The 26,354-nt window shown below is 41.3% G+C and overlaps 1 protein-coding gene across 2 annotated transcripts in view; it reads left to right on the top strand.

Annotated features, from left to right (window-relative positions):
• The window catches only part of Patj (PATJ crumbs cell polarity complex component), a 313,297-nt gene that overhangs the window by 186,226 nt on the left and 100,717 nt on the right, over nucleotides 1-26,354 (top strand). For both annotated transcript variants that reach the window (XM_057783541.1, XM_057783542.1), the window contains one exon: nucleotides 7,748-7,839. In XM_057783541.1, the coding sequence (XP_057639524.1) occupies nucleotides 7,748-7,839 (92 nt within the window). The remainder of the gene's footprint in view (nucleotides 1-7,747; nucleotides 7,840-26,354) is intronic.

Raw genomic sequence — 26,354 nt, 5'->3', positions numbered from 1 at the left:
TCTTGGAGACTGAGTTTTTGAGTAGGTCAGTAAAGGGACTTATGAAATATTTTGAATATGAGGAAAATATAACTAACAATTGAGATAGATTTCTAATCATGTCCTCTTTTTTGTGAGAAAGAAAGAAACCTTAGGCTAAACATTACTACTATAGGCATTTTATCTTGATATTCTCTTTGTTTGGCTGATTGGGTTTTATTTATTTTGAGACAGGGGGTTACTATGTAGCTCTGGCAAGCCTGTAGCTTGCTGTGTATATCAACTAGCCATGAACTCACAGAGATCCAACTACCTATGCCACCATACCCAGCTTAATATTGTTGGTAAAGGAATTTCAGGTCACTAGTAACCTGAGTCCTATTTGCTTATCTGACTTAAGTGTTGGCCGAGTTTTCTGTCCTGCCTGGTTTCTACAGTTGTTAAGTCCCAAAGAAATCACACAGAGGTCTACATTAACTATAAATTGGTTGGCCCATTAGCTCAGGCTACTTATTAACTCATAACTTATATTAGCCCATTATTCTTCTCTATGTTAGCCACGTGGCTTGGTACCTTTTCGGTGAGGCAGTCACATCTTGCTTGCTCTGTGGCCAGGTCAGGACTGCAGACCAAGCTTTCCTCTTCCTAGAATTCTCCTGTTCTCATTTCCCTGTCTGGTTGTCCCGCCTATACTACCTGCCTGGCTACTGACCAGTCAGTGTTTTATTAAACATTGTCCCACAGCAACTAAGAATATTATTAAGAATTATGCCTGTTGTGGAGAGATAGCTCAGATGGTAGAATGCTTGCCACACAAGCTTGGGGACCTGAGTTTGGTCCCCAATACCATGTAAAAAGTCAGTTGGGTGGCAAGCCCTTGTCGCATCATTGCTGAGAAGGTGAAGACAGAAAACAGATCATCCCTGGGCTTGCTGGCCAGACAGCCTAGCCTACTGAAAGAGCCCAGGTTCCAGTGAGAAACCTGTCTCTAAAAGCACAGTGTGGAGCTGGAGGGGAGGCAAGAGCGAGTGTTTCCTCTTCTGGGGGACAAGGGTTTGGTTTCCCAGCAGCCGCATTATGCAACTCACAACTGCCTGTAACTCCAGCTCCAAGGATCTGGTTCTGGCCCCTGTGGCATTGGAGCGCTCTCTCTCTCTCTCTCTCTCTCTCTCTCTCTCTCTCTCTCTCTCTCTCTCTCTCTCTCTCCCCCCCCCCCCCCGCGCGCGCGCGTGCACACACACACATACACAAACATACATACACCACAAATAAAGTCATTAAACACAGGGTAGATAGTCCCTCAAGGACAGACAGCCCAGGCTGACCTCTGCCTCCACGTGTATTCACCTGCACAGGTGCATATGAGCATGTACACACACACAAAAGACATATACCCTCAATTGTTATGTTGAAGTATCTTAAATTCCCAGAAACCATCATTTTTTCTGTAATATTAGTAGCAATTCTTGTTACGAGGTAGATTACACCATTTATTTATCCCCGCCGATTACATGAAGGTAATAGGACACCTTCCATCTCCTTCCCCTTTCTTCTTTTTATTTTATTTTTTATTTTTATTTTTTAAGGAAGAAATAAGAGATTTTTTGAAGTATTTTTTGATTATTACAAAGCTGTGTTTATAGACAGATTTCACAGTGTAACCCAAGTTAACTTCCAGCCCACAAACCTGCATCAGCCCCCCTATGCTGTGATCACAGACACACACCGGAACTGGGTCCCCAGAGCCCATGGTGGAGAGAGAGGACTGCATTAATGCCCCCATGCTCATGTCATGACAAATATGCATATGTATGTACATGAACACACAGAACAAATAAAATGTGATAACCATGTTAAAATACTAATACCCAAACCGTATGTGCATATACACACAGAACAAATGAAATATGATAAACACGTTAAAATACTGACACCCAAACCTGTCACCACAGAGCCCACTATTAGATATAGTTCTTTAGACCCACAAAGAAACTTTTATTTTCAAAGTGCTTATCTGCTACATTTTCCTCTCAGTACTGCTATTTCTATAACCATACACCTAGATAGACGTCACCTTCACCAGGTCTTTTTATGGCGATTGTTTCCCATTGTTGCCATGATGACAGATGGATAAACCTGCAGTTTTCCTGCTCTTTCTTAATTCAAAGTATAGTTAGGGTGAGTGACATTTTAATGCCTAAGTTTTAACTAGTTTAGGCTAAATCCATTGAAATGGAATTGTTTGATCCAGAGTTAATTGGCTTCTGGGTAAGGTGGTATGAGCCTGAATCTAAGGCGATTTGTTTAAACCCTGACTCACAATAAAGTTTTGAAGTTTAAAATTTCCTGCCATGGTTAAACGCTGGTATAGTCCAGGTACTGGGTTTGATGTTCAGTACCAAAAATTTTAAAAGGCTGATGGTTATAAATATAATGTGTTGGTTTTTCTGTGTGATTTATCTTCAGTAAAGGTTGTTTTTAAAGTTAATATATAGATTCTAGTGTCTTAAAATATGATGTTCAGAAGGTGTTTCAGAGTGAAGATGAGGGAAGGACTCTGACTTCGTTGTTAGCCACTCACAGTATGAGTTTCAGTTCCACTCCCTAATGATAGTTTATCGGCTTGTATAATACATCATTTTGCTTTAAAAAAGAAAACATGGGTGGGAGATGGTTGAGTGTAATAAATTATGACATGATGTTCAAACCTTGGGCAAATCTGTTACTTGAACTAAATTTTAATTTTGTCTAATTAATATTTTCAACCCTAGCTTAATTAACTTTTACTCCCAATTTGATACATTGAGTAGATTAATTGAACTGCTTTTCAGCATAAATTTATACTCCTGTTTAGACGAACTGTGTGAAATTAGGAGTAGTTGAAAACTTTTCTCTTTAATATTTTTGCATAGTTAATTTGATTAAAACCAATCTCATTAAAGACGTTTAAAGTGAAAGTCTATGCAGTGTTTGAGAGGATTTACATCCATTTACTTTGGCTTATTCTTCACTAGATTAACCGTAATTCTGCTTCTGCTGCAGACTACCAATACTGAGCTAATTATCCCACTCTACACAGGATTGTCCTTTCTCCCCCGAGAGGCAGAGGGCGACCCTGAGGGGAAATCATGTGTGTGGAAACCTGCAGTATGGCTCCCCAGCCTTGGAAACGCAGGCGTGGCTCTTGTCTGGGACCTTGGAACCCAGAGTTGCTTTAGTTTGTTCATGAATGGGATTTGACTTTCAGAGCCTGGGAGAAAATTAACTCACCCAAATATGTCTATTATTGCCAGGGGTCAAAAGCTAAGACAGAAATTAACATCTAGAGAGTCACAGAAGTCCCCCATTGTCAATGATAAGAAGAGGAACCCAAAAACAACTCAGAAAGCAAGAATGGGTGGTCGGGAACATAGAAGGCACAGGACATGGTGAACACCTTTAATCACAGCCTTCAACCTCAGGAGGTTCAGACAGGAGCATCACACTGTCAAAGCCAGCCTGGATCACATGACAAGTTCAAAGCCAGCCTAGGCTACATAGTGAGACCTTGTCTCTAAATAAATGGTTAAATGAGGGGGGGGGTGGTAGTCAGGCAGACAAGGACATAGTCATAGAGAAAGATTGGGGTTGGGGATATGGCTGGATGGAAGAGCACCTTTTTGGCATGTGTGAGGTCCTAGGTTCAATCCCCAGCACCAAAATAATAATAGTAAGTATCTCATAGAAATATCCTGTGGACAGAAAATCTGTTTCTTTTTTCTTCTTTGCATGTGTCAAGGCAAAGACCTGGGTATCAGACTCTGAGATTGCAAAGAGAGTTAAAGTTAACATAGATACATAGAATGACAAGAAACTGCACCACTGGAGTTATTACATTTCAAAGAGCAGAAATTAGTTCAAGCAATTGCCATTGTCACTTTGGGCAGCTATAACAAATGCCAGAGAGCTCTCTCTCTCTCTCTCTCTCTCTCTCTCTCTCTCTCTCTCTCTCTCTCTCTCTCTCTCTCTCTCTCTCTCTCTCACACACACACACACACACACACACACCTCATAGTTCACTCCTTCCTTTCTCTCCTTCCTTCTCTCTCTCTTTTTATTGATTTTTATTGAGCTCTACATTTTTCTCTGCTCCCGTCTGTGCTTCTCCCCTCCCTTTCAACCCTCTCCCAAGGTCCCCATGCTCCCAATTTACTCAAGAGGTCTTGTCTTTTTCTACTTCCCATGTAGATTAGATCCATGTATGTTTTCCTTAGGGTCTTTATTGTTGTCTAGGTTCTCTGGGATTGTGGTTTGTAGGCTGGTTTTTTTGCTTTATGTTTAAAAACCACCTATGAGGGATTACATGTGATAATTGTCTTTCTGGGTCTGGGTTACCTCACTCAAATGATGTTTTCTAGCTCCATCTGTTTGCCTGCAAAATTCAAGATGTTATTTTTTTCTGCTGTGTAGTACTCCATTGTATAAATGTACCACATTTTCCTTATCCATTCTTCAGTCAAGGGACATTTAGGTTGTTTCCAGGTTCTGGCTATGACAAACAATACTGCTATGAACATGTCCTTGTGACATGGTTGAGCATCCTTTGGATATATACCCAAAGTGGTATTGCTGGGTCTTGAGGAAGGTTGTTTCCTAATTTTCTGAGAAATCGCCACACTGATATACAAAGGGGCTGTACCAGTTTGCACTCCCACCAGAAATTCAGGAGTGTTCCCTTTTCTCCACAACCTCTCCAGCAGAGGTTGTCATCAGTGTTATTGATCTTGGCCATTCTTACAGGTGTAAGATGGAATCTCAGAGTTGCTTTGATTTGCATTTCTCTGATGACTAAGGATGTTGAGCATATCCTTAAGTGTCTTTCAGCCATTTTAGATTCCTCTGTTGAGAGTTCTCTGTTTAGGTCTGTACTCCTTTTTTTTTTCTCTTATCGGATTATTTGTTCTTTTGATGACCAATTTCTTGAGTTCTTTGTATATTTTGGAGATCAGACTTCTGTCTGATGTGGGGTTGGTGGAGATCTTTTCCCATTCTGTAGGCTGTCATTTGTTGACCATGTCCTTTGCTTTACAGAAGCTTTTCAGTTTTAGGAGGTCCCATTTATTAATTGTTTCTCTCAGTGTGTCTGTACTTCTTGGGTTATATTTAGGAAGTGGTTCCCTGTGCCAATGTGCTCAAGTGTACTTCCCACTTTTTTTTCCTATTAGTTTCCTTGTATCCCTGCTCTTTCCAAGACCTTTATCATGAAGGAATGTTATATTTTGTTGAAGGCCTTTTCAGCATCTAATAAGATGATCATGTGGTTTTTATTTTTTCAGTTTGTTTATATGGTGGATTAGGTTGACCAATTTTCAAATGTTGAACCATCCCTGCACCTCTGGGATGAAGCCGACTTGATCATGGTGGATGATGGTTCTGATGTGTTCTTGGATTCAGTTTGCCAGTATTTTTGCATCAATGTTCATGAATGAGATTGGTCTGTAATTTTCTTTCTTAGTAATGTCTTTATGTGATTTGGGTATTAGGGTAATTGTAGCCTCAAAAAAGAGTTTGACAATGTTCCTTCTCACTCCCTATATTGAGCAGAGCCTCCTGGAATAGCCCAGGCTGACTTTCAAACTCACAGTCCTCCTGCCTTAGTTTTGTCAGTGCTGGGATTACAGGAATGAACTACCACACTGAATCATGTGTCATCTTGTGATGATACCAATCCCATTGATTAGTGCTCTAATTTCCATACAGACTGTGTGCAGCTGAGAGAGAGTGTGTGTGAGAGTACCTATGTGTACAGAGGTTAGAGAACAGCTTGTGAGCGTATGTTGGGTCCCAGTATCAAACTCAGATCCTCACACATGGTTGCAAGTGTCTTTACTCACTAAGCCATCTCACTGGTCTTTGATTATATCATTTTTAAAGCCAGAAAGAAGAATTTATTGTAGCCTTTTAGTTGTTTTGGTTTCTGTCTAGAGATCTTAGTTTTCCTTTAGATTTAATCTAGTAAAGTTCTCCCTGTGTCTTGAGTTGCTTGCTCGGTTCCCAGTTTCCCACTGTGTAGCACTTCCTAAGCTTTGCCAAGAGGCAGCTGCCCCCACACTTCGAGGCCACAGTTGCTGGCACCGCAGGAAGCAGCAGCAGTGGCAGGCATGGCACTGATCTGTCAGCACTCTTCTCGTGACTCTTAGAACCTTTGGCTGGTGACTAAGTTGGAGAAGATGTTATTTAGTTTGGATGTGCAGCTGTTTGCCTTGCAATACATATTTATCGTGTGAAAGGGCCTGAGTTTACTCTCTAGCACCAGGACTGAAACCCAGGAAAGCAGAAGGACAAAGGAAGGAAACAGTGTGTCTTTCTGTCTGTGCTCCCCTGCAGTGTGTGCATGTGTGTGTTTGTGTGTGTGTTCGTATGAAAAGTGAAACCATGAAAGTATTTGTACATTTGTATTAGTGTTGGAAATCTGGGGTATAATCACATTATTAAATGTATGAATATTAAAGTTTAACAGCAGAAAAGATGAGTGTCTGAATGTATGAAGGGAAAATTCCTTCTGGTATCAAGAGAATATCCATGATCTGTGGCAGCTTTTCTTCTTACAGTTCTCAGGACCACTTTAGAGCAGCGAGTCACAGATAACTGGGAGTGTGGGAGTCAGTGCACTTCTCTGAGACTAATGATCTCAGCCAAGAATAAAACCTGACAGAATAAAAGGCAGAGTGAAAAAATTGCCTTATAGCCACGGCTGTACCTCCCTAGGCATGGCTTCCTTTAACACAGTTAAAAGTATTTCCATGACTATTTGAAGTGTTTGTTTCCCTTTTGCTTTCTGGGTGTAACCACTGTGATGAAACAATGTTTTCAAAGAGATGTCAATTGTGTCTTCAGATTCAGCATTACAGAGACATCAAGGGCAGATGGATTAAGCACCAATTTGGAAAGACTCCAGTCCCCTTGAATATAATTAAGTGTACTGTACCATCCCCAAGACTGTAGAAGTTATCAAGGCCACAGCTACATAGGGATAACATAACATTACAAGTCACTAGTTCCTTATCAAACAGATGGGGAGAGTAGAATTAGATGATAGAGGGAATAATTGTAGTTATTATATAACATATCAGTGGGGGGATCTGAAATAAAAACAGTTTAGATCTACTGTTCTATCATATTTAGGTGACTTCAGTCAAATTATAATTCCAGTACACCTTGAACAGGAACAGATGACTCATTGGTTATCAGTAAGATGTACTTTGTAATGTTGACCTAAAATTCAACTTAAAACAGGCATATATCTCCTGTGGTAATGATTTATTCTATGTAATAACCATGTCACACTTGCAGCGTAGTGTTAAGTGGGCCCTCCAGAGCTTTGTATATACTACAGTTTGGTCTGTTTCCTACATTCTTTAAGAATCTGGAAAAGTCATAGAATATGAAATATCTGCCATAAAACTTTGCAATGAGCTCAACTACCTTTCTCATAAAGTTTAGCCACAGGGTCAAGGAGTTGAGTCCTTTATTCCCTGTAGCCACAGCGGAGTTTAGGAGACTTTTCACAGTTGCTTAAAATTACGTTGGTAATGTGTAGTATGAAGAATATTGAGATTATTTTACTATTAATGAATCCTATACACATGATTAAAAGTGAAGACTTTATTGTTTAATCCCAAGCATATACTTTATAATATATATATAATATATATAATGTATAATTTATTCATTGTGTAAAATATATGGGTTGTATTTTTACAAGTATATTTTATTTTTTCCCAAACAGATAAACAATCAGATCCTTTATGGAAGAAGTCATCAAAATGCATCTGCCATTATTAAAACTGCCCCAACCAGGGTCAAACTGGTTTTTATTAGGTAAGTTTTCCTAAATATACAGTCTCTTCTGCAGAGACCATTATTGGCAAAAGACTGTTTTATTTTTGTTTTGTCTAACAAAGTCACTGTATTTCACACTTTGCTTTTCTGTCACTTTAAGAAAACTGTGGAGTGTTTAAACTCCACAAGATTCTTCTTGGTTTTCCATGTTTCACAACATGGAATTGGTAGTTGAGTTTATTGTTGTTTAAATCTCAGCTCCTATAAAAGTGTCTGTATACTAGATGTTATTTTTCTGTAGAAATGCAATGGAGCCCCTTCACTATTTCACCATGGCTTTTCATTCACTAGTTATTATTGTCTTTCTGAAAGATTCAGCAGTTAGAGAACAAAGAAAAGTATAGAGGCATCTTTCAGGAGTGCTGATGAGGGTTGTGGGTATTTTAGGTATTAGAGCACTTGCTCGTATATGCTAGATCTTGGCTTCATCTTCAGTACCAGATACAGAAGTATATGCCTATAATTCCAGCAATTGGCAGAGGTTGGGGGCGGGGTCAGAAGTTCAAGGTCATACTGTGTGCATAGAGAGCTGGAGACCAGCCTGCTGCATTCTCATTTAGGAAAAAAAAAAGTGCTAGTGAGAAATGTAGCTTAGGAAAACCATCTCTGCAATGTTTGGGATTCCACACGCAGCCCACCTCACCAATCAGCTCCGACAGTGCTTGTCAGGAAGAGTTGGGAGTCTGTACATCTTTTTTTTTTTTTTTTTTTTTTTTGGTTTTTTTCGAGACAGGGTTTCTCTGTGGTTTTGGAGCCTGTCCTGGAACTAGCTCTTGTAGACCAGGCTGGTCTCGAACTCACAGAGATCCGCCTGTCTCTGCCTCCCGAGTGCTGGGATTAAAGGCGTGCGCCACCACCGCCCGGCTGGTCTGTACATCTTGTAGCCAGTTTTCTATACCCGTAAGAGATGGGTTTGTTTAAGTCTCTGTTATTTAACTGAAATGTCAGTTAAAATTAAATAATTTGTAGGTGGTGTAAGTAACCATGTTTGTTAAGTATTTCTGGGTGTCTTTCCTTTATGCTTTCATTACCATTTTTCATATGAACACCATAAAACGTCTATTTCCGTCATTGTTTTGTTTCAAAACTTTAAAATGACATGCCGGAGAGATGTCTCAGTGGATAAGAGCATTGGCTGCTCTTGCAGTGGACACAGGTTCAGTTCCCAGCATCCATATGGCAGTTTGCAACCACCCGTAACTCCAGTCCCAGGAGACCCAATTCCTTCTTCCTGAATTCCTTGGGCACCAGGTGTGAACATGGTACATATAATATGCAAACAGAACACTTGTGCACATTAAATAAAATAAATGAACCAAAATTGTTTTTAAAGTAATCAATATGTGCTGGGGATGCAGGTCAATGGTGGTAGAGCACTTGCCCAGAATACTCAAGGCCATCTCCAGTGCTGCACAACTAATAAAACGGTTGACACGATGGGAAACTTCAGGGCTGAAAGAATGTTCACTGCCTTTTCAAGATGAAAATGGTTGTTATTTTTCCCTTCGCTGCTAATTACCATCAGTGAGACCTCTCCACTACTGGGAACACTGGCATTCTAGGGTAGTTTTGTTCCCAGGTTGGGCACTGGTACAGCTGAATACCCTTCCCACCACCTTTCAGCCCTTCCTTGTACTTTCTCCTGATGCTGCCCTCCAGCTGCATACTCTTCTACCTACTAGCTCTTTCTTCCTATCTAGATTTTTTGTTCTGCCTTCCAAAAGGGGAGATCTTCTTGTGTGGCTCTGTGTCTTGTGTGCCACTGGCTGAGGAGTCCTCAGCAGCGTCCTCTTTGGGTTTCCTTGCTCTTCCAGTTGTCGAGTGTTTCACGTGAGTTCGGTTATGGTAACCTGAGCAAATTTGAAGCAAGGCCAGTCACTGAAAAGGCTAAGATGTCCACTGAGAGAAGTCCGCACAAGTCACAGGTTCAGCCTTGGAGACTGCCTGCAAAGGCTGTGTGCGGATTAAACAGATGTGGACCTGCTGGGGTTTTGATATCATTCGTGTGTCACACAGGGTTCATATGTCATAAGGTTTCCCGTGTTGTCCTTTGAAAGAGGGGTTCAAAAAAGTCAGTCAATCACTGGGTACTTCCCTGAGAAGATTAAGGCACTTCTATGGATTTGGAGTTAGTTTTCTTGAAACTGTGTTCTTATAAAAATATAAGCTTTGGTGCTAGAGAGATGGTTCAGGGGTGTTTCTCTTTCAGGTGACCTTAATTTGGTTCCCAGTACCCATATCTGATCATTCACTACCAACTGTGATATCGGCACCAGGGAGAACTGCTGCCTCTGGTCTCTTTGGGTATCTGGATTCATGTGTACACACACATACTTTCAACACAATTTAAGAACTAAAAGAAAAAAATGCACTTGGGATGGAGTTGTAGTAGAGTGCTTGCCTACCATTCATGAGGCTCTCAGTTCCATCCTCAGCACCACAAAGAGATTAAACAGAAAACAAATGAGACTAATCCCAGAATCACTCTCTGCCCTCCTGGCTTCCCATGATGCCTCTCCCTCTCTTACAAACTGCCCCAGTGATGTCACCATTTATATAGTCCCTCACCACAGCTTACACAATGCTGTTCGGATGCTCAGCTGTTGAAAGCAGTGCTAGCCCGCCGAGGCTGCTTCTTGTAGTAGATGGGAGCTAACACAATCCACAGACTGGACGGTGTGCATGGCGTTCGTTGCAGTTACAAGTGCTGTTATTAACAGTGCTGTTACTGCTACAGCTCTGGTGGGCTTATTGCCAGTTTAAAGGAGCAGAAAGGAAATGGCGTAGGGTCCAGAGGAAATCATTTAACGTTGTAAAGGATTTGGGAGTCAGAACCCTCCTCCTCCTGTAAAGAAAGACAAGCAACATGGAGTTGACCATAGGAAACAGAGCTGCAGAGAATCTCCAGAGCAATGAGGACCTGGGCAGCTCAGCTTTCTGATAGTTTCAAGTTTTTGTTTGTTTGTCTGGTTGCTTTGTTTAGGGCAGGGTGAATCAAACGACAATTTGCTTGCTAAGTTAATGGTGTGTGCAAGACTGAGGAGGCTAATAAGTATTTATTTGCTAAGATGATACTAAGCAATTTTGAAGTTATCAGTGTACACTGAAAAGGTTTAATCTGATGAGGAATTGTGTTCCTTTGGGACTGCTAGTAAAATGAATACTGTAGACTTGCCAGCTTATGACTACAGAGATTTATTTCTTCAAATCCTGATGGATGGCCGGCAAGTTTGGCGTTTGGTAAGGGCCTGCTTCCTGTCTCTTACTAGGTCTTTACTTGTCAAAGCAATTTCCTTCTGCCTGTTTTTCAACAGCACGAATCCCAAGAGCTCTGCCTCCAGAGATCTCCCCAGAAAGCTCTCAGCTAACAGTGTCACCCTAGTAATTAAGTTTCAGCAGACAAGCTTGGGAATACATTCAGACCATAGTGTGTACCTCTGTAGCAAGGTCCTTAAATTATATAATACCCAGCATCTGATGGATTTTCAGAAATGTTATTGAATAACTCTCTTTTAAACTACCACAGAGCAGTTCTAGATTCTTTTCCAAAGTAAAAACGATAGTAACTTACTATTGTGTGAATTTAAATATACAGTATATATGTATATAATTCAAAATTCTTTGTGTCTAATAAGTCTAGCTTTTTATAATTTCCCCAAATTAGTAAGATTGAAATATTTTTCTCTGTTTTCATAGAAAAATAAAAAGGGATTGGCAGGGCAGCTGAGTGATTGAGAACTTGCCCAGCGTGTATGTGCAGGTCCCAGGTTTCAGTATAAACGGTGCCAAAGGTGCAAACAACAAGAGAAAAGAATAGGTCTGCAGGAGTTAGTCTGTACAGTTTCCTGTATCCACATTGGAATGTATGGGGAAATGAGCTTCAGCTGAATCGGGAAGATGTGCATTGTGCTGACAGCCAGGTTTTATTGGACTGAATTGATACATATCTGGTATTTTATGTGCAGACACTGAATTAAGCCTCACTTGCCAAATGAAAGGAACTATTGCCCTGAGAATGCATACCTAGAAAGAGGAATCCTCTCCCTCTTCACTGTTCCTGGATGAAAATCTGAAGAATAAACCTTGGGTCCATCATCCCCAGACTTGGAATCCAGCTGTTTATACCTCAGCTGTGTGAGCTTAGTCAGTTTCCTGGTCTAGTGTGGGGATGAACGCCTGGCCAGATGCAGTCAGCACTGTCTGCTGCTGTGGTGACAGCTGGAACTATGGCCGGAAAAACTGAAAGAAGTAAGAGAGGAAATGGTGGGAAAATGCACTCTCTGTATTCACTCTAATTTCAGGATGCTGGGTGTTTATTGCATGTGTGTGTGTGTGTGTGTGTGTGTGGTGTCTGTGTGTCTGTGTGTGTGTATTTTGGGGACATATAGGTGGTCTGTGTTCTTCAGCATGGGTGGGGAGGTCAGAAAACAACTTGTGAGATCAGTTCCCTCCTTCTACCATGTGAGCCTTATAGGGCCAGGTTGTCAGATTTGCTGATAAATATTTCTTGTACTGCCCCAGTTTTGATACTGTTATATAAAGCAAGTTTGTGCTGTAAGAGTCTTTCATTCCATCATAATGAATAAGCATAATGAATGAAAAGGAAATATACCAGACCTTTTCTTTTGGGTCACCAACCAGCTCCCAAATCATGGCTCAGAGACTTCTCATTATTTATGAATGCTTGGCCTAACTTAGGCTCATTTCTAACTAGCTCTTTTAACTTAACCTGTTTCTCTTCCTCTATGTTTTCCTCGGAACTTCTGACCTTTTCTTGCTGTATATCTTACTCTCCTGCTCTCGCTATGTCTGGCTGCCTGGCTTCTGGCCTCAGGTGTCTCCCTCGGTCTCTCCTGTCTTCTTCCTCTTTCTCCTTTCTTCCCCTACTTATTCTCTCTGCCAGCCAACCCTGCCTATCATTTTTCTGCCTAACTATTGGCCATTCAGCTTTTTATTAGACCAATCAGGTACCTTAGGCAGGCAAGGTGAAACAGCAATGTATCTTTTCATAATTAAACAAATGCAGCATAAACAAATGTAACACACCTTTACACAGTTAAAGTAATATTCTACAGCATAAAAAAAATAACACATTTTTACATAATTAAATATTCCAAAACAAGGAACACTATATAAAACCATTTTCTGGGAGTGTTATTAAAGGGATCAAACCGGGTGGTGGTGGTGGTGCACGCCTTTAATTCCAGCACTTGGGAGGCAGAGGCAGGCAAATCTCTGTAAGTTCGAGGCCAACCTGGTCTACAAGAGCTAGTTCCAGGACAGGCTCCAAAGCTACAGAAAAGTCTTGTCTCAACCACCCCACCAGAGGGATCAAATCCCCATCAGAAGCTTATTTTTTAAGTGAGGTTTGCATATTATGGCACCACTGATGTGATTAAACTCTATATCACTGTATTAGGTTAAGTTATTTTTAAAATGCATTTATATATTGTATTTTCTATAGTTGTTGCTTGTATTTGGAAACATTTTTCTCCCTTGGTTGAAATTATTATTTTCCAAGCCTTTCCATTATACATAAATTATTGACTTTTATACCTTGGTGACTCTTTTTCAAATTTATTGACTGTTGAAATAAAAATGAGAACTGTCCATAAGTTGTAGGGTATAACTAGCACTCAGGGAAAAAGTGCTGTTAAAATGTGGTACATGTAATGTTTTAATTAACTGGGTCCCTTAGTGTGTGATGATGTATGTGCATATGATCACATCCATGTTCTGTTCTCCTAACACTTGTGTTTATTCGCCTTAGCGGACCTGCTCTTTGCTGGGGTCTTTAGCCTTTAGTGCACATTAGTTGCTGTAAGTATCCAGAGTATACATGATTGCTTCCTCCCTTTCTCTATATAGGATTGTGTTTTAGACAATTCCATAACTAAATCTGAAGTATACAGACTATGTTATGCTAAGTTATTCACCTCTCCCCCATCTGGATGCATATCACAATCTAGGCTCTTGGTTTGTGCCACACCCTGCACTTTGTGTGCTTTCCCTCCATGCGGGCAAGCTCGTTTACACAGAGGAGGCTGTATTCATGCCAGGGATGAATGGCTGTATGTGGCATGCAGAGAGTCAAGGAGATTAATGATCTTGCCTGTAGCTCCTGTCATGCCTTCCCCCACTATGGAAAATTAAATGTCATGTATAACAACTCACTCTCCATTATGTAATTACATGTGAGAAATGTGTATTGTGTAAAAACTCCTGGGGCTAAAAGAGGCAAATGAAACTGAAACCCTCGGAAAGATTTAGTGCTAGCTGCCAGACCCTACAGAGTAAAAGTGAACTCACCACGGGAGCCACCCTGCTGTATCGATTGAACATATGTCTTGTTTTGGCAATTAAAAATAGTGTGGCCTGCACATATTCCTGAAAGATGATATTGATATGAATGTCAGAGGCATCTCCAGGCAGTGCCCATCCAAACACCCAGCTCAGATCCCTGCTTTAAGAAACTCTCACTGCACTCTTGACTCCTGACATCTAACTTGATAAATAGGAGGGAAGGATGATGTTTTCAATATGAGACTTACTTTTATAAAGGGTCATCCATCTGTTTGTTTATGTAACACGAGTTCACTGTTCTTGTTGTTGTAGTCGGTGATGCAGAGGATGTAGTAGCACCCTAAGGCGAGGCAGTGAACAAAACAAACAGTCTATCCCCTTATCAGCCTGTAAGTGCTGAGACACTTACAGGATAAAGAGCAAGCTACCTAAGTGCCCTTCAGAGCTCTGGGAAGGAACCTCAGGGAGAGATGCTCAGCTGAGACCCAAAGGACAAGAAACAAGTGTGCATAGAAACCAAAGGCTAGCGTTTTAGCCAGCACATGTGAAATTGATTGGCAGAAAAAAGCATTCCTTCTTGGAAGAATACAGCTGTATTCAATTCAAGATTAATTCAAGATCATTAATCTCCTTGACTTTTTGCACGCCACATTCAGCTATCCATCCCTGACATGAATGCAGCCTCCTCTGTGTAGACTGCCTTGCCAGTGTGTGTGTGTGTGTGTGTGTGTGTGTGTGTGTGTGTGTAATTTCAAATCCTGTAAAGAAGGATTTTCAAGAGCACAGTAGGTATCATCCATGCTATATATGATGGATAGTTTTGAGAAAGAGGCGTGACATTAGTGCTGACATCCAGAACAGGTCAGAGGAAGAAGACGGCAAAGACACGGATGCCATCCAGGCTGTTTCTCTGCTTTTGACTAGTATGGTGGTCCTGTAAGGGTCCCTCACAGTGCTCTTAAGCTTTAACTCTTGCCTTGTACAGAAACACTCATGTTTTTGTGTCTTACATTTTTTGTTTACTTGTTATTATTGTGTTTGTGCACATTTATGTATGATATGTGTATGTGAGAGTATGGGTATGTGTGTATGCATATATGTGTGTGTGTGTGTGGTGTGTGTGTGGAGGAGGACAGGGCCACTTGTTTGTTCCTGGCTACTCAGTTCCGAAGTAACCTACAGAAACCATATTATTTGCAATACTATTTGGCCAATAGCTTACACATATTTTTGGCTAACTCATATCTTAAATTAACCCATCTCCATTAATCTGTGTATCACCATGAGGCTGTGGTTTACTGGCAGGGCTACATGGCTCTCTTGACTCTGCTTCCTTTCTCCCAGCATTCAGTTCAGTCCCGTGTCCATCATCTCCCCCATCACCGCCCCCACCCCTGCCTACGTCTGTTCTGCCCTGCTATAGGTCCAAAGCAGTTTCTTTATTCATTAACCAATAAAAGCAACACACGTACAGAAGGACTTCCCACGTCGTGTGTGTGTGTGTGTGTGTGTGTGTGTGGTCAGAGGACAACTTGAGTCGGTTCTTTCCTTCCTTATGTGGGTTCCAGGGATCAAACTCAAGTTGTCAAATTTGGTGACAAGTGCTCTCACCAATGAAGCTGTCTTACAACCCATAATACCTTTTAAGCCTAAATTGTATTCACTTGCTGAATTTGTTTGTAAATTCAGTATATTTATGCCATTTTCAGAATAAGTAAAGACTAAGATTCTTTGCATTTTGATCTTACGTTGAAGTCATGGATATGATCGCATGAGCTTGAGCATTTAATCTAGTCATGATTCCATGCCATTTCTGGAATGGTTTTGCATCTTCATCATATCTGTAGCAGTAAGGTATTTTTGTGAGGGTGATTTATCCAATCTCAATGACCAGATGTTTGTGAGGGTGATTTATCCAATCTCAATGACCAGATGTTTTCCAGGACTGTTCATGAATATGAATCACATGAATTCAGCAAAGTATTTTAAGTGTTGGAACCAAACTACACCCATCTTTATCTTTCCTTGCTGGAGATTGAACAGAGAACCTCATACTTGCCAAGCAAGCACTGTGACTGAGCTATACCCCAACCTCCATCTTTCTTGAAAAATTATAAAGTATCTTTGAAAAACAGGGGGGTTATTTGTTTGTTTTTGTGACCCCTTCTTTGGAGGGAACTGGTAATTTTTCCTTTGCTACTTCTGCTCCTTGACAGTACAGGCAGGTGTCAGCTTGACAGTACAGGCGGGTGTCGGCTTGCAGGAATTATGGCTGTATTTGTTTGAAACCTACCCACTGGTGTTCAAAACACCCATTTACGAAGTCACCGGGGATGATGTGATCAACTTTTCTTCCAGATGACTTTTCAACTATGGACAGGAACTCAAACAAGGCAAAAACCTGGGGGCAGGAGCTGATGTAGAGGCTATGGAGGAGTGCTGCTTACTGGCTTGCTCAGCCTGCTTTCTTACAAAACCCAGAACTACCAGCCCAGGGGTGGCACTGCCCAAAATGTGCTGGGCCTTCCCCCACCAACCAGTAATTAAGATAATGTCCTATAGCTAGATCTTATGAAGAGATATTTCTCAGTTAAAGTTTCCTCTTTTGAGATGACTCTATCCTGTGTTTAGCTGACATTAAAACTAACCAGCACAGTATCTAATGCTGATTTTTCTGAGCAGGTTGTTTATTTTGCTATTGTTGCTGGGTTATAGGAGTCTATATATATTCTAGATATAAACCATTTAGATTAATGGTTTGCTAATATTTTCTTCCACCTTTTCACTCTTTAGATTGTATTAGATGAAAACAATGGTGTTGATATAATCCTGTTTGTCTGCTTTGCCTTAGCCATTCAATGTTGTAAAACTTCCCCCTCTGTTTTCTTCCAAAAGTGTTTTTTCCCCTACAATTTTAGTTCCTATATTTAGGTCTTTGATCCATTTTGAGTTAATTTTGACCTGGGCTACAAAGGAAGGATCCAGTGTCGTTTTGTGCATGTGACTGTCTGGGTTCTGCAGCTCTGTTGAAGAGACCATCATTTTCCACATTGAGTACCTTTGCTGTCCTGAGAATCTTTCAATCACATACAAAAGGGTTTATTTCTGGGCTTTTCATCCCATTCTCTTAGTGATTGTTGTATCTTTGTGGTAAGTTTTGATGTATGAAAAATCTTCAATACTGTTCTCTATCAACTTAGAAGTAAGCTCAAAATTTTCTATAAATTGTAACAGAGAGCACACTTTTACTTTTAAAAGAAATGAACATACTCTTTAGAGACATATCAGATTGACCAAAGAGAAATGATAGCATTTTACAAACATACCCACCCTCACCCATGAGATGTCTGTTTTTATTTTTCCTCATTCAGAAATTATTGTCATGGGCTCACTGATCCTCCTAAAAATATAAATACCTACTGTGTGCATCTTTTGTAAAGCCATGCAGTTAAAAGTTAAGAATGTGAATAGGTGCCTGTAGAGTAAGCAGAACAGCACAGATGGTGGTCTTTTACTTATTCTGGTCCTGGTGAGAGAGTGGTTTGGATTAATTCAGATACAGATTAAGAAAACCATTATGGACTCTCTTGTCAGTTCATGCAACTGATACAAGTGGATTAAGAGAGGTTCATGGAATGAGAAGAAGAACAAAGCCTTTAGAATGAAATCATTAAACTCGGTGCCTCCGATAACACTAAATATATTAGTGGTAATGAGGACCTAAAACCTGGAAGTTTAAGTGGCTGTCACTCAATATCACAAAATGTTGTGCTTATGTTTCAAAGTTAAAAAGTACTAAAATGCCACCAACTCTGTCCGGTTGTAATCAGCCAAATTTTCTTTTATTAATTAATTTATTTATTTAATTATTAAAGATTTCTGCCTCTTCCCCGCCACCACCTCCCATTCCCTCCCCCTCCCCCAATCAAGTCTTCCTCCCTCCTCAGCCCAAAGAGCAAGCAGGTTTCCCTGCCCTGTGGGAGGTCCAAGGACCACCCACCTCCATCCAGGTCTATTAAGGTGAGCATTCAAACTACCTAGGCTCCCACAAAGCCATTACGTGCAATAGGATCAAGAACCCATTGCCATTGTTCTTCAGTTCTCAGTAGTCCTCATGTCCGTTATGTTCAGCGAGACGGGTTTTGTCTCTTGCTTTTTCAGACCCCGGCCTGCTGGCCTTGGTGAGTTCCCGATAGAACATCCCCATTGCCTCAGTGTGTGGGTGCACCCCTCACGGTCCTGAGTTCCTTGCTCATGCTCTCTCTCCTTCTACTCCTCCTTTGGATCGTGAGACTTCAGTCCAGTGCTCCAATGTTGGTCTCTGTCTTCTTTCATCGCCTGATGAAGGTTAATATTCAGGAGGATGCTTATATGTTTTTCTTTGGGTTCACCTTCTTATTTAGCTTCTCTAGAATCACGAATTATAGTCTCAATGTCCTTTATTTATGGCTAGAAACCAAATATGAGTGAGTACATCCCATGTTCCTCTTTTTTGGTCCGGCTTAACTCACTCAGGATAGTGTTTTCAATTTCCGTCCATTTGTATGCAAAATTCAAGAAGTCATTGTTTTTTACTGCTGAGTAGTACTCTAATATGTATATATTCCATACTTTCTTCATCCATTCTTCCATTGAAGGGCATCTAGGTTGTTTCCAGGTTCTGGCTATTACAAACAATGCTGCTATGAACATAGTTGAGCATATACTTTTGTTGTATGTTAGGGCATCTCTTGGGTATATTCCCAATAGTGGTATTGCTGGGTCGAGAAGTAGGTTGAACCCGACTTTCCTGAGAAACCGCCACACTGCTTTCCAAAGTGGTTGCACAAGTTTGCATTCCCACCAGCATGGGTCCTGGTGTGCCAATAGGCACCAAAGGTAACCTTTTGTCCCTTCTGCTAGAGAGAAGGGAATTGACACCATCTGGTAGAGAGGAACTAGTTTCCTTTGTACCTAACATTACTTCCTTCTGTTGAGATAAGGGGTGGCATATTCTCTTCTGTAAGTGCTTCTTAAATGAAATTAGAGCACCGTTGTCAGAGCCCAGGAAAGCTGGAATGCCAGGTAAAGGCCAGTAGCGGGCAGGGGACATCTGGTTCATTGCCCAGGTTATGCTGGACTATCAGCAAAGCAAAGTGGGGGACACTTTGGAGTGATCTGGAATGTTGGTCCAAAGCAGGTGCTTGAGCTGGTAGGAAATCCCCTCAGAAGTACTTGATTTACATCAGCGTTCAGCAAGTCTAGGGCGCACTAGTTCCAAAGGACCACCTGAGGCTGGCGTGTTTGGGGCTTTGTAGTCTTAGAAATCTGCTGGATAGATAGATATAGGGTAGAGACAGAGGTAAAGCTAAGGAGTTAGGGAAAAAATTTGTCTTCAAAGATAAGGTATGCACTTGAAACTGTGATCCTGTTTGTAGTAATATTTTGTTTGTGTTTTAACAAATAAAATTTGCCTAAAGATCAGAGTGCAGAGTTAAGCCACTAGAGGCCAGGCAGTGGTAGCACACACCTTTAATCCCAGGACTCGGCAGACAGAGACAGACAAGTTTCTGTTAGTTCAAGTCCACCCAGGGCTACATGAAATTGGTTCAGTCTGTAAGATCACAAAGCTGGTCCCAGCACTTGATCCCATGCCTTTAATCCCAGCACTAGGGAGGTGGAGACAGGAGTGATATGGCTGGGCAGAGAGAGGAATATAAGGCAGGAGGAGACAGGGGCTCATTGCAGTCTGAAGCAGTCAGTCTGAGGATGCAGTCAGAGGAAGAAGTCTAAAGAGGCAGTCTGAGGACAGGATCACCCTTTTGTTCTGAGGATTTGGTAGAGGTAAAATGTCTCTCTAGTGGTTGGCTGCATTGCTTCTCTGAACTCTCAGCTTTCACCCCCTAATATCTGACTCTGGGTTTTTATTAAGAACAGTTAGAATTCATGCTACACCTGCAGTTGGGGCAGTGGAAGGAGTCCCAATACTATGGGAAAGAGAGAGCTTACCTTTCTGCTGTATACAAGAAACACACCTCAACCTCAAAGACAGATACTACCTCAGAGTAAATGGTTGGGAAAAAGTATTCACATACATATGTGCTATTAATATTAATAATTTTTATCTTGTTTCGTGTGTATGGGTATTTTAATTGCATATATGTATATATACCGCATGCATGCCTAAGCCTGCAGAAGCCAGAAGAAGATTTTAGTTTCCCTGCAACTGGAGTTGCAAGTTAATTTTTAATGACAAAAGATTTTTTTTTTCATGTTATATCCCCATCAAACTTCAGCAAAACTTCAGGCCTCTCCATTCACCCTGATCATCCTTTGCAATGTCAGTGTCTAGACATTCCTTGCCAGTGTGTCCTTCCATAATCACCAAAGTAGAAAAAGAACAATTAGTTACTGGCCTGGCTTGCCAGGGGAAGAGAAGTGGACACCAGAGGAACGTGGGAGCAGTCCTATAACTGTGATCAAGGTACACAAGAGGCTCATGCTCTGCTGTGTTGCTTACTGCTTGTTCTGCCCATACTATTTAAAATAATAACACTTTAAAGCATGTTTTAGCCATTGTACCCATATAAATGGGCAATGTAAATACGATGCTCAGGGAGACTGCAGTTGGTAGAGTGAACAAGCTTGGAACCGTGTGTGTCTTTCCCTTAGGATGTTTATGGAATGGATTTAAGAAAAAACTGTGGACCTATAGCAATTTCCCCAAGGTAGTCTAGTTAACTTGAACCTATGAGAGAAGATGACATCTGGGGCTCTGGGGCTCTGGTGGGACTCTTAGTACAATGGTTATGAGAGGAAGTTCTAACTAGAACATGGTTTTAATCACCCCTCTTGTGATTTAGTAACTTAGTGGGTTGCTTCAGCTGCATGTAAAATAAAGAGAAGATGAAGAAAATTGTAGCTACAACATGGAGACATTCTGGATTAAAGGGTATATAGTAAACACTCAGATGCTATTTCTGCTGACCGTGTTTTCCAAGTTGGTAGCAATGCCTGTTATGCCAATGCCCAAGAGGCTAAGGCAGAAAAATTTAGAGTTTAAGGCCAGACTGATCACATAGTGAGTTCTGAGCTCTCATAAGCTATGTAGTGAGACCTTGTGTTTAAAATGATAGATAGATAGATAGATAGATAGATAGATAGATAGATAGATAGATAGATAGATAGATAGATAGATAGATAGGTATCACAGTTTTCTTTTTGTATATTTTGCATCACTACAGATTCGGTGGCTCACAGCACCCCTCCTGCTGGCCAGGTTCTGAGATCTAGCAGAGGAGGTGGGCTTTCTGATAACAAGGCAGACATCGGGTTAGTGAGTCTTGAGTGTGTGGTCTGTGAGGGAGATTCTCTTGTGAGCTCCTTCTTATTAAAGTTGTTTCCTTAGTGGCTCAGTTTGGGGTGTGCCCAGTCCCTCCTCCTCATCAGACAGCCCCCTCAATTTTGAGATCAAGGTGTTCCAGTCCCTCCTCCTCATCAGACAGCCCCCTGTATCCTCAACCATGAGCTCAAGGTGTTCCAGGAAGAATTTTCTTCAGGCTACAATTCACAGAACAATCGAATTAAGAGGTCAGGGCACTGCATTTCTGAGACATGACGGTTCTCTATTTGAAGGTTTCTCATGATTAGTTCAGGAACAGTCAGGTAGTCTCCCTTTATCCTGAAGTCTGCTGTGTCACATGACATAAACTGGCAGACCCATCTTAACTGTTGGTTGTGTGCACAAGGGGAGGAAATCTCAGAGGTTTTCTAGAATTCTGCTGAATCTATACTGCATGGTTTTCACCAGCGCCGATGTATCTCTGTGGGCATGATGAGAGTGTGGTGCTTGTATTTGCTTGTGTGCTGCTCTAGCTCTGCATGTGAGCATACTTTACACATACATACACCACACATGAGTCACGTCACCTTACTCCCTACTCCCCCACACAGAGTGATATTCTCTACTCTGTTGCCTTAAGACAGGGTTTTCAATAAATCGGAAGCTTGCTTTGAGCTATGCTGACTGGCTGGCCAGTAAACTCTTGGAATTCTCTGCTCCTCAATGTTAGGGTTACAGGCATGCGCAGCCATACCCAGCTTTTTGTGTGACTGCTGGGGATTTGAACTCAGGCCTTTATACTTGTAGAGCAGCAAGTACTCTTACCCTCTGAGCTGTCTTCCCAGCCCCATGAGTGTATTATTTTTTTAACAAGGGAATTTAAATCAGGATCCAAAATATATTTTGCTATAAATATATTCTACAGATAGGAGACTGAATTAGTAGTGTTCTTAATATCCTGTTGAGAAAAGCTAAACTGACAACCCCAGGGTAGTAATTCGACAATTGTAATTTTCTGTTTGTTTGCAGTGTTCCTCGCTAATTGCTGATATCAAGTCGGCAATCATGTTTTATTCATTTTTATATTCATATTGTAAACATGTGTCAAATATATGTACATATTCAAAATAAAACGAGCGCTATCATTGAGCTCCAACCAATTAAACTCTAACCAGCTTAAAAGGAAAACAGGCTTGGAGTGTAGCTCTGTTAGTAAAGTCCTTGCCTAGTATGCACAAAGGCTGGATTCTGTTCCAGGACTTTCTAAACTGGTGGTCCTGATGCACCAGGGCATCTGTACACATGTCCACACAGAGGCGTTGGTGAGCCCTGTAATAGCTGGAGGATTGCCTTTGGTAGTGTCTTGATGACATACTACTGAGCTCTGTGTATCTGCTCTAAAATTTGAGACTCTGGGATGTGGTTGCTCCATACACTCAATGAGGCAGGCTGTTTGTGTTAGCTAGTGTGGATGTGATGTGCCATCCAGGTGCTGCCTATGAGCTGGACATACACCATGGAATGTCCTTCACCTGGGGAAGTGACTGCAAGCAGTGTGTTGTGATTGACTGATGGAAGCAGGTTAGAAAGCACAGGACTTAGCTTAATCACACTGCCTTCCATTTCGTCCTTTCTAAGGTCACTCATGCTGTCGGCATTGTAGTGCGCATACTCTCTTGCTAAGTGGTCTGCTGTCAGCTGGGGTTTCAAAGAAATAAGATGTTGTCCCTATGTTTGTAGTAGGAGAAAGAACAGCTCAAGCAACTGTCATAGGGCACAGCAGGTACAGAGATGGGACATTTCCTGCCCATTAGCCACGGTCTCAGTTACCCAGCTGTTAATCAGTGTCTACAAGTATTAGCATTTGCCTTAGCTCTTTAAAATGATAGCCTAGTCACATAACTATCTTGTTATTGTCCTATGATGTATTAAATGCTCACTGTGTCTGAAACCATCCTAGACATCCATGAGTCCTAGTCACCTTTAACTATCATTTTGACACAACTAGAGTCATCTGAGAAGAGAATTTCAATTGTCTTTGTTCTTAATTGATAGTCCACTGTGGGCAGCACCATCTCTTGTAGTCCTGAGCTTTCTAAGAAAGCTAGCTAACCATGAGCCAGCAAACAGCATTTCTCCATGGTTTCTGCTTCAAATTCCTGCTCGAGTTCCTGCCCTGACTCCCTAAATGATGGGCTGTGTTGTTAATTGTAAGCCAAATAAATCCTTCCTCACATAATTTCTTTTGGTCAAAGTGTTTTTATTATAGCAACACACAGGAAACTAGAACACTGTGCTTATGAAAACAGAGTATCAGTAGGGTCCATTACTTTGGACTTAGGCATCCGATAGCTGTCTTTGAACACAGTCCCCAGGGATTGGAGTCACACAGGAAAATGTACCCTGGAATAACTCTCATCTGTGATGGAACTTTATTGTCTTCTCTCTCTATCGGTGCTTAGGATAATTATAAAAATACAAACACCTGCAACTCCAGGTGGTATCTCATATGGGTGCCTCAGACACTTTCACCATTGTTTAAAAGTTTGATTATAAAAACAAACAGATTTGGTTCTTTAGGAGAAAGACTGTTGAGGGCTTGAAGTCTCCGCAGACATCACCTGGCCCACTGCGTGTTTGCAGTGCCAATCCTTTTCTTCCATTTTCCTTCTCCTGTGTCTTCCCTCTTTGAAGCCACTATGATGCCACTCTCTACATCTTGATGGGGGCTGTGTGAACTCACTTCTGAGTGGATTATAAAAGACTATGAATTGTAATTTATTCTGTCCATTAAGAATACTTGTAGGTTTTCTACTATGTGAGGTTAAAAAAAATTAGTGGACTTTAAATGGCATTGAAGTCAATACTAATTTGTAGGAAATCATTAAATTTTAAAGAGAAGCCGGGCAGTGGTGGCACACGCCTTTAATCCCAGCACTCAGGAGGCAGAGGCAGGCGGATCTCTGGGAGTTCGAGGCCAGCCTGGTCTAGAAGAGCTAGTTCCAGGACAGGAACCAAAAAGCTACGGAGAAACCCTGTCTCAAAAAAAAAAAAAAAAAAAAAATTAAAGAGATAGCTTACCTGATTTAAGCTGTCCTGAGACAATTAATTAATCATGACCTCAAAATATATTTGCAGCCATGTTTTCAATGCTTGTAGTCTTTGAGAGAAAGGGAAAGCCATCTACTTAGTTACTTCCTAGTGCTCCCTGCCCTGTGACCTCCACATGGAGAAGGTGTGTCCCATTGTTTTTTTGTTTTGTTTTGTTTTGTTTTTGCCTACAACTCCATTGTGCTCTGTTGCATTGTTCAATGGGGAAAACTGAATGGGAAGTGCAGTTACCATTGGGAAAATCCGTTACTTACTCCATGTTAGCTTTTTGTGTGTGTGTGAGCAACTACTGAAGACTGGATTGTACTCCTGTGATTGTAGTCCTCTCTACATACATAATTGTGGTTTGTTCACAGCATCGGTAATGCTATCAGAAAAAAACAAATTCTCCATGTTCTATAGCACTTTATAGTTGTAGATTTTCTCACACTTGTTTTGATTTAGTTCAAGTACTGGCCAATCCAAAAAAGGGACAAAATGAGAAATGATATTTATACTTTACTTTTTAAAAATGTGTGTATGTGTTTATGTATACATATATGTATACAGGTGTCTGTGCATGCAGTTGGAGGCAATAGGTCAGTGTTGAGTGTTTCGTCTCTCGTTCTCCACTTTATTTCTTTGAGATAGGGTCTCATTGAACCTGGAACTTGCCAGTTTTTCTGCACTGGCTAGCCATTGCACTCCAGGCATCACCTGTCCCCACCTTCCCAGCAGATTACAGGTATGAACTTTTCCTTAGATGCTGGGGACCCAAACTCAGGTCCTCAGGCTTATATGGCAAGCACTTTGTCAGCTTAGCCATTTCCCCAACCCCTTTATTTCCTTATACTCAGCCTCATTTCCCAGAGAATATTCTCCATCTTAGGATTCTGATAGTTCAGTCTGCTTCCATTAACAATCTAGAAACAAAGACTTTGAGAAGTGATTCCCCAAAGCCCCACAGCTAGAGGCAGGTTCCTCCCAGGAGTAACACAGTAGACTGCCTCTCCAATGTAATAAGAAGCTGTAGGATGAATTAAAGCCAGAAGAGAAGTATAAAAACATTATGTAAGAAAGTTAAAAGTTCATGGTCATCCTCCTCTGTGTAGGAAGTTTGAGGTCAGCCTGGGCTACAAAAAACCCTGTGTCCAAACAGAAGATGATAACAAAGAGGAGAGGCAAGGGTGGTGATTAATATAGTCAGGCTTATTGATTCAAACCATCATAACTTTGCTGGGTGAAAAATGAACTTCAGTGAAGATCCTAAGAAACGTAAGACAGGAAATCAAATAAAAATCTTTCTTTGGTTGGGGTGAAAAATGGTGGTGGCCAGCACATAGGGTAGTCTGGGAAGCCGTGGAATGGAAGTGTCACTGAGAGATGAGTTTTTTCTAGAAAGACTCAGCTTGCCACCTGTGTTCATGCAAGTGATCCTAATTAAATGCAGCTGGACACACACAGGTAGGTATGAAAGTAGGAAAGGGGCTTACAGGGAGGAAGAGCAGGTTCAGTGGTCAGGAAGGGATGAGAAAATCGTGGGGGCCGATATGATCAATGTGTACTGGCAGATCAAATTTTCAAAGGCTCTTAGTTCCTGGTTGAACAGGAGGGCAAGTCTTCGTGAGCACTCAGGTGAGAATCAGCTACAGAGAGTTCTGGAGACTGAGAGGAAGACTGAGCTCCGTTTTTCTCACGATGCTTGTCAGACATGCAGTAGAGACCCTTAAAGTGGGGAGTTAGACAACATGCAGATGGTGAGCTCAGGAGGAGACCCCAG

This window comes from Chionomys nivalis, chromosome 11, assembly GCF_950005125.1.
Source record: "Chionomys nivalis chromosome 11, mChiNiv1.1, whole genome shotgun sequence".
NCBI classification, from domain to species: Eukaryota; Metazoa; Chordata; class Mammalia; order Rodentia; family Cricetidae; genus Chionomys; species Chionomys nivalis.
This window is presented reverse-complemented; position numbering and strand designations above follow the sequence as displayed.